At 55.4% G+C, this 16,277-nt stretch overlaps 1 protein-coding gene across 5 annotated transcripts in view; it reads left to right on the top strand.

Annotated features, from left to right (window-relative positions):
- Positions 1 to 12,597, top strand: part of SHISA7 (shisa family member 7) — an 18,221-nt gene extending 5,624 nt beyond the window's left edge. For all 5 annotated transcript variants that reach the window (XM_032388773.1, XM_032388774.1, XM_032388770.1 and 2 more), the window contains 5 exons: positions 1,096 to 1,807; positions 3,333 to 3,487; positions 5,068 to 5,133; positions 5,612 to 5,761; positions 8,262 to 12,597. In XM_032388773.1, coding sequence (XP_032244664.1) covers positions 1,128 to 1,807; positions 3,333 to 3,487; positions 5,068 to 5,133; positions 5,612 to 5,761; positions 8,262 to 8,905 — 1,695 coding nt within the window. In that variant the 5' untranslated portion in view covers positions 1,096 to 1,127 and the 3' untranslated portion in view covers positions 8,906 to 12,597. The remainder of the gene's footprint in view (positions 1 to 1,095; positions 1,808 to 3,332; positions 3,488 to 5,067; positions 5,134 to 5,611; positions 5,762 to 8,261) is intronic.
- Positions 12,598 to 16,277: the final 3,680 nt, after the last annotated feature.

The following is a 16,277-nucleotide window of genomic DNA, read 5'->3' as shown; positions in this document are numbered from 1 at the left end:
CTGTGTGTGTGCATGTGTGTGTGCGCGTGTCTGCATGTGTCTGTGTGCGTGTGTGTGCGTGTGTGCGTGTCTGTGTGTGCATGTGTCTGTGTGTGCGTGTGTCTGTGCATGCGCACGCGCGGGTGTGTGAGAGATAGACACACAGAGAGGGCGGATGAAGGAGAAAGGGAGCGGGACAGAGACAGAAGCTTGAGACCCCTGGATGACCAGACCTAAATCAAAGAGAAATAAAATAAGCCTTTGGGGCCGCTGAGCACCATGCCGGTCTAAGCCAGCCATTCTCAACCGGGCACACTTGTGCCCCCAGGGGGACGTTTGGCAATGCCTGCAGGCATCTCAGGCTGGCAGCACGTGGAGAATGCGAATTCTCCTGGCACCTGGTGGCTGGTGCTCAACACCGGGCAGCACGCGGGGCGGCGCCCAGAGAGTGGAGCCGAGGTTGAGAAGCCCTGCACCACCTGGTTCCACGTGCCTAGTCTGTCATCTCCGATTCTCAACCCCCATCTCTCTCTCTCTCTCTTCCCCCACCCACACCTCTCTCTGTCCTTCCCCATCTCGCCCCCCCGAACATCTGTTTCCATTCCCTCCCCCATCCCCACTGACCCACCCCACCGTCCTCACCGCTCCTCCACCCCCAATCTCCCACGCCCTGCTCTCACCGACCCCTCTGCCCTCCCTCCTTCGCTCCCCGCACGCTTTCTCCGCACATCCTATCTTGCGTCTGGTGTTTGTCCGTCCTTTATTTCTGCTCACCCCTCTGATATCTCCGCCGACCTTCCCAATCTTTCCTCCCGCCTTCTCGCCCACCGTGATCCTTTCCCGTCTGAGCGTTACCATTTCCATCCTCCTCCGGCCGCGTCTGGGCAGATCTCCGTCCCCCCCGCCAATGCCGTGCACTGCCCTGTGGGACTCGCACTTTGGGCCCATGCATCGCCCGCTCCTACATCCTTTCGCTCCCCTGGGGCTTGTCTTCCTCCATCCTTCCACCTTCCCTCGGCCCGCCTTCCTCACGCCGTCCGGCCACCCATCCCCACATCTCTGCACCTCTGGCCATCCGTCCCGCGCCCACAGCTCCCGCCTTGTTTCTCCCCGCAGCCGGCGGCCCCGTCCGACCTCCTGCGCGCCCCATGCCGTCCCTCCTGCTCCTCGGGACCCTCCTGCTCCTGGCCTCGACCGCCCGCCAGGCCGGGGCGCGCCCGTCCAACGCCACAAGCGCCGAGCCCCCGGGCCCGCTGCCCGCCCTGCTGGCGCACCTGCGGCGCCTGACCGGGGCGCTGACCGGCGGCGGGGGCACTGCGGGCCCGGGGGCCAACGGCACCAGGACCAGCCCCGCGAGCGGGACAGGCGCGGCGGCGCGGGCGCCCCCTCCCGCCGAGCTCTGCCATGGCTACTACGACGTTATGGGCCAGTACGACGCCACCTTCAACTGCAGCACGGGCTCCTACCGCTTCTGCTGCGGCACCTGCCACTACCGCTTCTGCTGCGAGCACCGCCACATGCGCCTGGCGCAGGCCTCCTGCTCCAACTACGACACGCCGCGCTGGGCCACCACGCCGCCGCCGCTGGCCGGGGGCGTCGGGGGTGCTGGGGGTGTGGGCGGGGGGCCCGGGCCCGGCCAGGCGGGGTGGCTGGAAGGGGGCCGGGCGGGGGGCGCAGGGGGGCGCGGGGGCGAGGGCCCCGGGGGCAGCACGGCCTACGTGGTGTGCGGGGTCATCAGCTTCGCCCTGGCGGTGGGCGTCGGCGCCAAAGTGGCCTTCAGCAAGGCGTCCCGTGCGCCCAGGGCGCATCGGGAGATCAACGTGCCCAGGTATGTGAGCGCTGGGGCCCTAGCTGAGTGGGGCCTGGGGGCGGGGCCTGGGCAGTGAGAGGTGGAGCCATCTGGTGAGGGCGTGGCTACAGGGGTGCCTGTGCAGGTTCGGAGACGCAGGAGGCCCCCACCGCGAGCCTGGGATATGGGCGGGCCCTAGGGATAGGCGACAGAACGGGCCTGGCTGCGGAGTGACGGGTGAGGCTCAGGCCTTCATTCGCCCAACAAATTATTTTTCGAGCACTTTCTGTGGGTCAGCAGCTGGGGATACAGCAGTGAAAGAACAAGGTCCCTGCCCTGCTGAGTAAACCCGACTTCCAACCCCAGGTCTGCTGCCTGCGGTCTGCATGACCCTGGGCCTGTCCCTCCATTTGCTTGCCTGTAAAATGGGCCTAATAACTGTTCCCCATCCATTCAGACTGTAACGAAGATTAACTGAATTGATTCATGTCGAGTCTTGGCACATGGTAAGCCCTCAATAAATGTTGGCTGCCATTATCATTAAACGTTAGTGGTGGAGAGAGTACGCAAGCAACCACATATGCAATATAAATTTAGGTATTGATAACCGCTGTGAAGAAAAGAAAGCAGCATAACAGGTAGAGAGTGGGGGCCGAGGGTGTTGCTTTATGCGAAGTGGTCAGGAAAGGGACCTGGAGCAGAGACCTGAGGGGAAGGAGCAAGCCAAGCAGGGATCTGTGGGAAGGGCATTCCAGGCAGAGGGAACATCAGGAGCAAGCCAAGCAGTGATCTGTGGGAAGGGCATTCCAGGCAGAGGGAACAGCGCGTGCAAGGGCCCTGGTGGGAGTACTTGCAGGACAGTGAAGGGGCCCATGAAGCTACAAAGCAGTGGGCGTGGAGCAGATTTATTCTGAGAGTGATGGGGAGCCTCTAGAGAGCCCTGAGCTCCGGCGCGAAGCCATCTGATAATTTCAAGAGTTCCTGGGCTGCGTGTGTGCGGCCGGACTGCAGGGGACAGGGGTGGAAGCGGGAGATCCGTTATGACACTAGCAATGAGCCAGGTGAGAGCAGGTACCGGGAGCAGCACTGGTGGTGAGAAGTGTCCCGTTGGGGATTTATTTTGGAGGTCGAATCTGCAGGACTGCTGAGGAGCATGAAAGAACAACAGGAGTCAGGGGTGATTCTAAGGTTTTCGGCCGCATAGCCGGACGAATGGGGCACACTTTATCACCATGGGACGGCTGTAAAAGGAACGGGAGTGAGGTCCCAAGTTCAGGGCGGGGCAGGTGCCCAGGGGGGACGATGTGGGAAGGACCACAGGGGGGTTGGGTCCAAATGAATTGAGGAAAGGGCTGTTTCAAGCAAGAAATACGGTGGGAGGAACCTTGGGGTGGGCGGCGCTCAGCTTGACATTAGCGATGGGCGTGGCCAAAGGCGAGGAGCCCGGGGCGAACTGACAGACTCCCCCAGAGGGAGAACAGGGAGGGAAAAGAAGCCTGAGCCCTCCCTCTCCCTGCCCCCACCCCCGTCCCCAGGCCGCTGACCGTCGCTCTGCCACCTCTAGGGCTCTGGTGGACATTCTGAGGCATCAGGCGGGGCCTGGGACCCGCCCGGACCGGGCACGAAGCAGCTCCTTGACCCCGGGGGTCGGGGGCCCTGACAGCATTCCCCCGAGGACGCCCAAGAACCTCTACAACACCGTGAAGCCCTCCAATCTCGGTGAGTGGGACCTGGGAGTTGGGGCTGCAGCTGCTGCCTCTGGCCACGCCCACCATAATGTAGCCCCGCCCTCCCAGATACCCCCGCCTCCCCGCTGCCCAGGCCCCGCCCCCAGTCCTCTAGCCCCCGCCCTCCCCGGATAGCCCCACCTCCCGCTGCCCAGGCCCCGCCCCCAGTCCTCCAGCCCCGCCCTCCCCGGATAGCCCCACCTCCCGAGGCCCAGGCCCTGCCCCTAGTCCCCTCCACCGGCCTCTGCCATCTCTGAACCATTACGGGTGGGTGCCATGGACGCCGGGGTGATTTAAATTTATACATTCTCAGCCCCTGCACTTGAGAAAGTCCGTGTCTGAGCTCCCAACAGCTCACAAGAAACTCACAAGAAAGTACCTAATAACTGCATTGGAACGTGTCCCGAACCAGACAGCCTGGGTCTGAATCCTGGCTCTGCCACCGCCGACCGGGGCAAACCGTTTCACCTGTCTGGGCCTCAGTGTCCTCACCCATGAAACCAGGAGCACAACAGCACTCACCTCACAGGGTTATCGTAAAGGTCAAGTGAACCAGTGACCGAAGGCTTAGAGCAATGCCTCACACAGAAAAAGCGCCATACAAATAGGAGCAGTTATTAGTGTTCTTCTATTTTATGATGAGTTCATCAGTGGGGAAGCCCAGGGAGCTGGAACGGGTTAGAGGAGGAGGAAGGCTTCCCCCAGGCAATGCTATTTGAGCAATGGCCTGGTGGGTGAGGGGGTTACTTGGGCCAGTGGAGCTCAGGGCGGCTGAAGCAGAGTTTGCGGGCCAGGGAGAGGGTGTGCAGACACCTCGGGAAGGACCTGAGCACCAGGCTGGGCTGAGGAGCTCTGCCTTTGTCCTGATGGCAGTGGGAACCCACGGTAGAGTTTAGAGCAGGGATGGGCAACAAAGTCAAAAGTGAGTGGAAGAATGATCTTTCTGGAACCCATGTGAAGGGGGAGGGATGAGACGAAGAAGGCCCAGGGGGAGGGTGGATGGTACTCCAGGCTGGACAAGGCCTGGGCTGGGGTCAGAAATGGAGGGGAAGAGGTGGGTTTGAATAGTAGTAATAAAGAGGAGACATTTGAGGCGGATCTTGAGGGGTGAGTAGCAGTTCTTCAGGCAAAGAAGGAATTCAAGGCGGAGAGAATAGCATAACAACATGTGCAAAGGCCCTGTGGCAGGACTGAACTAGGCTCCTTCAGGCAAGGCATCAGCTGGAGCCAATCTAAGCCAAGTAATTCCTGGCTTAGATTTTGTCCTGTGGGTGACAGCCAGACATGGAAAGAGTTTGCAACAGCAGAGGGGCAAGGGCAGGGGCAAGTGTGGGTGTCAGGAATACTACCCTGGGGGGCTGATCTTGAAGAGGGGGCTGGCCAGATGGCCAGAAGGCTGATTTGATGGTCCAGGAGGGAGAGGCAGGTCAGAGCAGAGATTCAGGAGGTAGCAGGGATCAGAGCTGGGGACCAAGTGGACATGAGTGGAAATCCTTCCGCAATACCAGGACAGCAGCACCAGCTGGGAGTGAGTGATGACAGTAACACCACTTCCTTTCTTGGTCCCCACAGATAATCTGCACCACAACTACCTGCACCTCAACGTCAACAGCCCCAAGCACCATGCCACCACAATGGGTACGGACTAGGGCTGGGCTGTGGGGAGGACAAGGCTCCTTTCCTTCCCTGCCTTGTATTGAGCCTGAGCTGGGGGCCCAGGACAGAGCAGGCATGAGACCCTGTGAGCCCTGACCCCCCAGTCTAGCCAGGTAACCAAGCTAGCCTCGGCTGCCCAGTTTGAATACCAGAAGTGGTCATCTCCCTCACACCTGGGTTGGTGGGAAGACGAATGGAGTGGACTGCCCCTCCAGCCTGGGGCCAGGCACACGGCAGGTGCCGAGCAAGAGCTAGCTGCCTCTCTTCCTATGACATGACCTGCTGCCCCAGCAATGAGCCTGTCTCCTGAATGGGGGGGAATGAATATGGGGGTCCTGGACTGCTGGTGCTCTGAGGGGCTGGAGTCCCTGGTTTCCACTCCCTAAGGGGCTGGGGGCTGGAACTGCTGGGTCTGAGGAAGAGGGGCTGGGCTGACCCCTGCCATACCCCTCTGCCCCAGATTGGCGCGCCATTCCACCACCCAGCCCCTCCTTGCACTACTCCACGCTCTCCTGCTCACGGTCCTTCCACAACCTCTCGCATCTGCCCCCGTCTTACGAGGCTGCTGTAAAATCTGAACTCAACCGCTACTCCTCCCTCAAGAGACTGGGTGAGTCCCAGGAGGGGGAGGGGCACAGGCAATGGGGTGGGGTGAAGAGCCAGGGCCTGGGTTCAGAATGGTGGAGAGTGGCCCAATTGACACTGAAGGTGCTTTTTTTTTTTTTTAATGTTATGTTAGTCACCATACATCATTAGTTTTTGATGTGGTGATCCATGATTCATTGTTTTCGTAAAACACCCAGTGCTCCATGCAGTACTTGCCCTCCTTAATAACCATCACCAGGCTAACCAATCCCCCCCCCAAAAACCTCAGTTTGTTTCTCAGAGTCCATAGTCTCTCATGGTTCATCTCTCCGTCCGATTTCCCCCCCTTCATTTTTCCCTTCCTTCTCCTAATGTGACACTGCTTTTTAAAAATGCAGATTCATGCTCTCCTAAGATCTATTGTATTCATCAGGACCTGTATTTACAATTAACAGAAATACAACTTAAGCAAACAAAAAAAAATTTAAAAAGGCAACTACATTAGCTGGATAATGGAAAGTCTCTGAATCATGAGCTTCGGGTATGGCTGGATCCAGGAGCTCAAAAGCTGTCTCCAGGATTCTATATGTCTCAGCTCTGCTAAATGGTGGGCTGGCTTCATTTTCAGACAGATCCTTCCTTAGTGGTGGCAAAGACTGACCTGAGGAATTTCAGGGTGCCATTCTACCAGCAGAAAAGCATCTTTCCCAATGATTCCAGCAAAAATCCCAGGTCTGGAGCCTACTGGCCCAAACTGGGTCACATGCTTGTCCCTGAACCAATCACTGTGACTCCGGACATTTCTGGGTCAGTGGCAGTAGCCTTCAAACATTTTTAAATTGAGAGTCACATTAAGAAATGCTTTTTATATTATCACCATGAGACACATGTATATATGCATATTTTTTAATTACAGGAAAAAATTTGAAACTTGTTATTATGAACTTTTTCAAACATACCCAGCATTAGAGGAAATTGTAAAATGAATCCTCATGTTCCCATCACTCAACTTAAAATGAGCAACATTTTGTTAATCTATACTCCCTTCGCCCCAGTTTTTGGTGGATTATTTCATTTTTTACTTTTTTTAAAATTTTATTTTATGTTATGTTAATCACCATACATTACATCATTAGTTTTGTTTTTTTTAAAGATTTTTATTCATTTTTTGACAGAGAGACAGCAAGAGAGGGAACACAAGCAGGGGGAGTGGGAAAGGGAGAAGCAGGCTTCCCGCCGAGCAGGGAACCCTATGTGGGGCTCGATCCCAGGACCCTGGGATCATGACCTGAGCTGAAGGCAGACGCTAAACGACTGAGCCACCCAGGTGCCCTACATCATTAGTTTTTGATGTAGTGATCCATGATTCATTGTTTGCATATAACACCCAGTGCTCCACTCAATATGTGCCCTCTTTAATACCCATCACCAGGCTAACCCATCCTCCCACCCTTTTTTACTTTTTTTTTAAGATTGATTTATTTTGAGACAGAGAGGGAGAGTGGGGAGGAGTAGAGGGAGAGAGAATCTCAGGCCAACTCCAAGCTCAGTGCGGAGCCAACGCGGGCGGCGCTCAATCCCAAACCCTGAGATCAGGATCTGAGTGGAAACCAAGAGCCAGACGCTCAACCCACTGTGCCACTGAGGCACCTCTTTGCTGGATTATTTTAAAACAAACCCTAGGTACTGTCACTGCATCCATTAATATTTCCGCAACACAAATTAACTGAAATAAAAACTTTATGAACTGGTACTCACCCTTATTCCCCTATTATGTGTATGCTTTCTTTTTTTTTTAAAGATTTTATTTATTTGACAGAGAGAGAGCACAAGAAGAGGGAGCAGCAGAGGGAGAGGGAGAAACAGGCTCACTACTGAGCAAGGAACCCGATGTGGGACTCAATCCCAGGACCTCAGGATCATGACCTGAACCGAAGGCAGAGGCTTAACTGACTGAGCCACCCAGGGACCCTTAGATACTTTCTTTTTTATGTAACTTTTAAAAATCTTTTCCCCCACCAACCCCCTTAATCTTTTTTTTTTTTTAATTGATTTTTTTAAGTAATATCTGCACCCAATATGGGGCTCAACTCAGGACCCGGAGATGAAGATGGGGATGCTTTACCGACTGAGCCAGCCAGGAGCTCCTGTGTGGATGCTTTCTGATAATTTTTTATTCTATCTCATTTTCAAAATGCCAGTCACCATCCACAAAACTGACTTCATAACCCATGAATAGGTCACATCTCCAAGTTTGGAAGAAAAAAAAAAAGGAAGTTGCCCCACATCTACCGGCTCACCAGCGTGTGTGGGGCCTAGGAATCTGCATTTGGGTCACATAGCTAGCCTGATTGTTTTGACTGATTGCAATGTGGGACTCACCCACCTGTTCCCAGGCTAATGACCAGGGCATTCTGGTGATGTCTGGGGTCCTCGTGGGGGTGGGATGTACCGAAGCCAGGGGATGGGGGAGGTTGTGGGCTGGCTGAGGACTTACCTCTATGGCTTTTCCCCCCTTCCCCCAGCTGAGAAGGATCTGGACGAGGCCTACCTGAAGCGCAGGCACCTGGCGGAGATGCCCCGCGGGACGCTGCCCCTGCATACCCTTCGGCGACCCGGCACGGGGGGCGGCTACCGCATGGATGCCTGGGGCGGCCCGGAGGAGCTGGGCCTGGCGCCCGCGCCCAACCCGCGGCGGGTCATGTCCCAGGAGCACCTGCTGGGCGACGGAGGCCGGTCGCGCTACGAATTCACGCTGCCGCGCGCGCGCCTTGTGTCGCAAGAGCACCTGCTCCTGTCGTCGCCCGAGGCCCTGCGCCAGAGCCGGGAGCACCTGCTGTCGCCCCCGCGCAGCCCCGCGCTGCCCCCGGAGCCTGCCGCCCGCGCGGGCCTGGCCGCGTCCCATTCCAACTTGCTGCTAGGACCCGGGGGGCCCCCCACGCCGCTGCACGGGCTGCCCCCGCCGCCCGGTCTGCACGCGCACCACCACCACGGCCTGCACGGCTCCCCGCAGCCCGCCTGGATGTCGGACGCCGGCGGGGGAGGGGGCACGCTGGCGCGCAGGCCACCCTTCCAGCGCCAGGGCACGCTGGAGCAACTGCAGTTCATCCCCGGCCATCACCTGCCCCAACACCTGCGCACCGCCAGCAAGAATGAGGTGACGGTCTGAGGCCAGGCCCGGGGGCTTGCGGGCTGCGGCCTCGCCGGCCCCCACCCCAACACACTCTAGGGGCCTGGGACCCAGGATCAGCCTGTGGGCAGGGGGCTGCCTCCGAGGACACTGCTTTGGATGAAATCGTCACCGGAGACAAAACCTCCTTCTGGGATGTCATGGTAGATAAGATCCCTCCTCCTATGTCACTGTTTGAGGCAAGGCCTCTTTCCCATGACGTTATCACAGAGGAAGAGCCCTGCCTGTGAGGTCATCACTAGTGAAAATGTCTGTGTTCTGTGATGTCATCACAGGGACAAAACTTTCTTCCCATGAATCCATCACAGAGGAATAGGCCCACCCCTGAGGTCATCGCTAGAGGCCATGTCTCTGTTCCACAAAGTCATCACAGACTTTCTCCCTGTGATGTCACAGCAGAGACAATGCCTTGTCCTATGACATCAGCCCTAGAGACAAAGATTCCTTCCTGTGAATGTCATAGCAGAGACACATCTCACCCTGATGATGTCATGTCTGGCACCAAAAGGCCTCTTGTGACATCATCACCACCAGGAAAATGTTTTCTACCAGAGAAGATGTCTCTGTCTATGATGTTGTCACTACAGACAAAGCCATCTTCCTGGGACACATCGCAGGGGTAAGGTCTTGCCAACTGTGTCCTCCCTGTACGTACGACCTTTCCACAACACTGTCACAGGGACTCTGCCTCCTTCCTGTGATGCCATCTCCAGAGAAGGTGCCTTGCCCTATGACATGATCAGAGGGACTGTGCCTCTTCCCATGATGTCATCACCAGGGATGATAGTCCGCTTCTGTGATCTCACCTCTGGACTCTGCCTGTCCTGGGGTGATGCTCTAAGACACCTCCATGCCAGGTCATGAGAAGGCAGGGCATGCCCCAAATCCATGGCAACCCTGGGGTCACCAGAGAAAGTGCTCTGACCTGAGGAGTTGTCTGAGGGAATGTCATCACTGGGGAGGCAACCCCAACTGCAGAGGTCTCCATCGGGATGAATGGTCTGACTGTAGGTTGTTAGCAAAGGGCCCCCACTGAGGTTCTGTCCCAATGCTGTGATGTCATCACCAGAGACACTGCCTGCTCTGGAGGGCCATCACTTGTGATGATGTCACCAGAGTTTCTGCCTTGTCCTGCCATGACTTAACTTGGTCACTCCTCTCCCTGACACCAGGGACATGCTCTGCAAGATGTCCACCAGACCCTCCCTCTAAAGGGTGGTTGGGCCTCAGATCCCACCCTGTGCAGTGATGTCACCTCCTGTGTGACTCCTGGAGGACAGGACTCCCAGACTGGCTTCTGCTCCCAAGGAGGCCACTCTGGCCCACCAGCCTCCCAGAGTCCTGGGACTCATAGTGGCCCAAAGGCTGGTGTCACGTCTTTCTGCCATAACTAGAGACATCGTCGCCTCTGTCAACAAACTCCTGGCTTCCTGTTGGGGGTGAGGTGGGATGGGGTTGGTTGGGGTGTGCCCACTATTAATTTTGCTGATGATATCATCAGTACCATAAGACTTCCACCACTCATGATGGCATTGTACCTGGGGTCAAATGCTAACCATGCCTGACGATGACATCATTTCCCAGGATTCCCTATGACCTATGGTGTCTTCATCTCCCAGGATCTACCACACCATTGTATCATCATCATCTCCTAGGATCCACTATGACATATTGTCATTACCTTCCAGAATCCTCTATGGCTGATGGTAACATCCTCTACCAGGATCCACTAGTACTGATGATGCCACCATTTCCCATAGTCCCTGATAATTGTGGTGTCATTACCTCCCAGGATCCACTTCAACCATGATGTCATCACCTCCCAGGAACCATGAGAACCAATGGGGTCATCATCTCCCAGGATCCACTTCAACCATGATGTCATCACCTCCCAGGATCCACTTCAACCATGGTGTCATTATCTACCAGGATCCACCATAACCATAGCATCATCATCTCCTAGGATCCATGACACCAAAATATGTCATTTACTAGGATCCACTTCAACCATGCATCATTATCTTCCAGGATCCATCATCTTGAGTGTCAAGTACTACAATGGCTGTATTTCAATTGTTTTCTGGGGTCCCATGGCACCTATAACTGTTCCCTTAAGGGGAACTAGCACAATACACACCATTTTCCCATTCCTTCAAAAAGGGAATAGGTGGGGGTCCCTCTGATGACATCATCCTTAGCCCCTTCTTAATGATGTCACTGCCTCCCTCCTGACTTGAGCTGATGCCTGCATTAACCCCACCACAGACCTGGTCTTGGCCAGACTCCATCACCCCCTGGTGAGGGCATCCAGGCCCCTCCTAATAACTCACTGCCCTTCACCCATCTCATCGGTGACAGGGTCAACACAGAAAACTTTTATCATCACGGGGGAGGAGTGGGATGGGCTTCACAGTCCTCAGGTGACATCACTGCCCCTGTGACCTGGACCCCCACCCAAAACAGCACTCCATTGGCTTGGGCCAAACTCTCCTCAGAGACCCCATGGGCTGGGTGGACAGCTGCTGACCTCCCTGGGGCCTTCACTCATGTCTCCTGCTGGCCTGGTCCTGGAGCAGGCACATCTGGAGGGCCATGGCCACTACCAAGGCCATGGGGGGGGGGGTGCTCTGCATCATCTCAAGATGGTGGAGAAGCTGCATTCTCTCCTTATCTCCCCCTCACACACCAGGGAGCCTCCAGGGGTTTTGGGGATTCCTCAACACCCAATGCACAATTTGCCCCAATTCTCTTTGTATATAGCCATGTTGCGGGGGGGCGGCCATTCCCCCACTCTTAAAGGGCTACATACCCCCTCCCCAGCCCCCAAGGCAAGGTGAGGGGGTTCTTCTCCCTCCTCTGGGCCGTCCCCCTCCCTCTTCTGTCTCCCCCCAAATACTGGCACCTCAGCTCACCCCTTCTCGTCAGGAGCCTGGGGCAGATAATGCCCTCAGCTCCCAGCACCCAGGGGAACTGGGGAGCTACCCCAATCTACCTGGGCCCCGTGTCCATGCTTCTAGCTGCTCCTGTGGGCTCCCCACAGTCCCATCCAGGGCCTCCCCATGCCCAGCGCCCCTCAGGCAGACTGTGACTTCCCCCAGAAAGGAGCCAGCTTGAGCGCCTGCCCCCTTTCACACCCCGTTCCCTCTGCTCACCATCCCCACTGAGCACTCAGCTTTCCCCAGCCGCCTGGAATACAGGGGCTTGGGGCCTTTCAGCTTTCGTACACCCCCCACGACTTGCTGTCTCCTGGCCTGGATTCCAGGTATCTTGTTCCCCTCCCCCCACTCACTCTGCCACAGGCTGCCTGACCTTGGGGCCTTGACCTCTGATCTCAAATAAGCCATAGTGGGGAGAGGTCTCAAGGGGGTGAGGAAGTGGGCTTGTCCTGCCTGATCCCCCTCGATGCTTCCAGAGCTGGGACCTCGCCATCTGAGTCTTCCGCCCCCTGATAAACCGGCACGCGCCGCGCACTCACACACACACACCCCGTTGTGGGAGGGGCGGGGGAGGGGTGCAGAGAGAAGATAACCAGTTCTAGACCAGAAGACTCTCCACAGCTTCTTTATCCCTCCCTCTCCCTGCTCAACACCAAACTCTTCCCCCAGTCCCTTGGTGAGGACAGCGGTGGAGTGGCAACTTGGTATTTTTTGGAATAAACAGATGTTTCCTGAGCCCGGGTCTCAAGGTTTACTGTCGGGAAGAAATGGGCTTCCACCTCCGTGCTTCTGTCACTGGGGAGTCCCCTGCATGGCTGAGGTGGGAGGCAGGCATCTAGGAGTCTTTATGGGTGGTCAGGGCTGCCCCGAGTCTGCCCCCAAGCCCGGAGTCAGGGATGGAGCGTGGCGCCTTTACGTCCTCGGCATCTTCCTAAGAAAGCCTCTTCTCTCTGCATTTCAGCATCTGTTTGCGCCTCCTCCTCTTCACGTTCTCTGGCCCAGTCTCACTGCAGTGGGGTGCTCTGGTAGTTTGCTGGGGCTGCTGTGACAAGCATCCGAAGCAACAGCAACGGGCCGCCTGCTGGCTCCTTCCGAGGCCAGTGGGAGAGCTGGTGCTGGGCCTCTCCCCCAGCTCTCTGCTCAGCTGCTACTGGCTGGCACCCTCCACATGCACATCACCTTCTCTCTGTCCTTCCTGTCTCTGTGCACAAATTCCCCCAAAGCTGATGAGGACACCAGTCCTGTTGGAATGGGGCCCACCTCAGTGACTTCTACTCTCAATCATCTGCAAAGACCCTATTCCCAAGTAAGGTCACATTCACAGGTCCTGGAGGCGAGGACTTCCATAGCTCTGAGGGGGCGTGATTCAAGCCAGAACGGGGCTGTGGCATGGCACCGTTCATTCAAATACCAGCTTTTATGAAAACCAGGAAGCATTTCCCCCAGGGCATTAAGATACTAGCGTAGTGAGGTAAGAGCTGCCCCCCCCCATCTTAGTGTCTTGACTATAAACCACAGTAGAGAGAGGAGATGCCTCCAAGGCTTGGCTTTATGGACTTTAGGGCACCTCTCCCCTAGGGGCACCCAAGTGTTTGTTGAGAATTGTAGGCTTCCATCTTGCACTGAAGGGCTCATTTGCACATCCCTCTGGGTGTGGGTTGTGCACGTTCATTTCAGTATTGACTTTATCATTAAGAAAACCCCTTCCTGGGGTGCTTGGCTGGCTCAGTAGGTGGAGCATGTGATTCCTGATCTCAGGGTTGTGAGTTTGAGTCCCACATTGCGTGTAGAGATTACTTAAAAATAAAATCTTAAAACAAAAAAAGAAAAGAAAACCCTTTCCTCTCTGGTGCATTTAAGTGTTTCCCAAATTTTAGATTTTACTCCATCACTCAGGGTTCTCCAGAAAAACAGAGCCAATAGGACATGTGTGTGTGTACAGATTCATTTTAAGGAACTGCCTCGTGATTGAGGGGGCTGGCAAATCCAAAGTCTGTAAGACAGGTCAAGGAGCTGGAAATTCAGGCAGGCCTTCTATGTTACAGCCTTGAGACAAAATTCCTTCTTCTCTGAGTTACTTCAGTTTTTGGTCTTAAGGCCTTCAACTGATTGATGAGCTAGAATCATCTCCTTTACTTGAAGTCAACTGATAAAATTAATCACATCTACAAGGGGCTCCTGGGTGGCCCAGTCATTTAAGCATCAGACTCTTTTTTTTTTTTTTTTAAGATTTTATTTATTTGAAAGAGCACAAGCAGGGGAAAGGAGCAGAGGGAGAGGAAGAAGCAGACTCCCTGCAGAGCAGGGAGCCCAACTTGGGGCTGGATCCCAGGACCCTGGGATCATGACCTGAGCCTAAGGCAGACACTTAGCCAACTGAGCCACCCAGGCGCCCCAAGCATCAGACTCTTGATTTCAGCTCAAGTCATGATCTCATGAGATCTCTCTTGAGATCAAGCCCCACATCAGGCTCTACACTCAGTGGGGAGTCAGCTTGAGGTTCTCTCCCTCTGCCCCTCCCCCCAACTCTCTCTCGCTCTCTCAGATAAATACATCTTCAAAAAAAAAAATCACACCTACAAAATACCTCACAGCAACATCTGGACTGGTGTTTGACCCAACAAGTGGGAACATGAAATCTAACCATCACACCCTCCTTGTGCAGAGGTGCTTGCTCCTAGCTTGCTGGAGGAAGACGTGGGATCTGTGTTTGAGAAAGCCTCGTCCCCTTCAGTATAGTTAAGTGTTCACCACTGGCCAGATTGCACCCACTCGGGTGACTTTCCTGGCTAGAGATTAGTGGGGCAGGAGGGGACGCGAGTATCGCTGGTGTGCTCACTCGTAAAGCGCCCCTGGTGGTGAATGTAAGCGCTGTCTGCATAGTCTCAGAAGTCACCTCTTTTCATTGATGTCTTTGTCTGCAGATGACTGCGGGTGTGCGGGGAGGGCGGGTGACCATGCTGTGCATCTGAGCATGGGTTTTCTGAGCACTCAGAGATTCTCCTCCTAGAGACACAGGAGGGCTGTACTTCCCTGCCCCCTTGAGATTAGATGTGCCTTTGTGACTGGCGTGAAGTGGGAGCAGAAGTACCTTGCCAGGCAGAAGCTTCTGACAGCCAGTGGCAGACGGATCCCCATGTTCTTCCGTTTCCCCCTGCTATGGTCACTGGCGATATTCCAGGTAATGCCTGCTCTGTCGGCCCGGGTCCCAGACAGATCCGCCAGAGCCCCGGAGTAAGGGTGCTGCCAGATGAGCACTTCAGCCAAGCCTCAAAGGGTATGTGGTGTGAAGGAGAAATAGCCCCGTTCCTTTAGCAACTGGGGCCTTGGGGCTACTTGTTACTGCAGTGTAGCATGGCCAATCCTGGCTGGTACGGGTGGCCTGTGGAGGGCGGGGGGAGATGGATGGCGAGGGGCTCTTCAACATCTACTCTCTGTGCTTCCAGGTTTTTGGTGTCAGTGTATTGCCTATTTAAAAACAAAATCAGTTTGAGTGTAAATGTAAGTGGGGCCGGCTCTGACTGGCATCCCCCTGGCTGGGCATATGTCCGGGGGTGACTGCGAGCTGAGAGATGCCAGTCCCGGCGCTCAGCCCCGCAGGGAGACCAGCTTCCCACCCTAAGGTGGAATGCCAGGGTTCACAGGCACACAGTTTTCATTCAGCACGGCCTCTCCTTGCCAGACGCCTTCTTCATCTGTGCTCCACCAAGAAGAAGAGAGCAGTCTGATCCACACGCCCTGTCCCTCAGTGGGGCCAGTCAAAGCTCAGATCTGACACGAGCATTTCTGCCTTTGTGGCCTGACGAGCGCTCAATCTTCAACTGTGGCCCCTGCGCAGCTATCTTAACCTGTTTGACGGGGCAGGTCTGCGGCGTCTGAATTCTCTACCAGATAACTTCGTGTTTCGAAATGATTTCAAACTCGCAGAACGGAGACAAGAATACGTCCAAGAACCCCTGTGTACCCTTCACCCATTCACCGATTGTCAACATTTCCACACACTGCTTTAGGATTTTCTTTCCCTACAAATATCCTTTTTTTCCCTCCAGAGGCATTTGAGAGTAAGCTCCATACGTCATACCCCTTTATCCCAAAAGGGACATTTCTGAAGAACAAGGACATTCTCTTACACGTCCACAGGACAATGATCAAAACCAAGCATTTCACACTGATAAAGTCCACGTTCAAGTTTCACCAACGGTCCCCATATTGTCCTTCAGAGCAATTTCTTTTCAGCCCCTGCTACGTGGGGACAAGCACTGCATCTGCTTACCACGTCTCCTGAGCAGTCCCTCTGCCTTTTTCATGACACTGACACTATTCTGTGCAACGTCCCTGCACCAGGCCTGAGGTTCCCTCGAGAAGAGGTCCGGGCTGTGTACATCCGGCAGGAGAATCTCAGCAGTGATGCTGAC

This window comes from Phoca vitulina, unplaced genomic scaffold, assembly GCF_004348235.1.
Source record: "Phoca vitulina isolate PV1807 unplaced genomic scaffold, GSC_HSeal_1.0 scaffold52, whole genome shotgun sequence".
Lineage (NCBI taxonomy): Eukaryota > Metazoa > Chordata > Mammalia > Carnivora > Phocidae > Phoca > Phoca vitulina.
The sequence above is the reverse complement of the archived record's forward strand: the minus strand, read 5'-3'. Positions and strand labels throughout refer to the sequence as shown.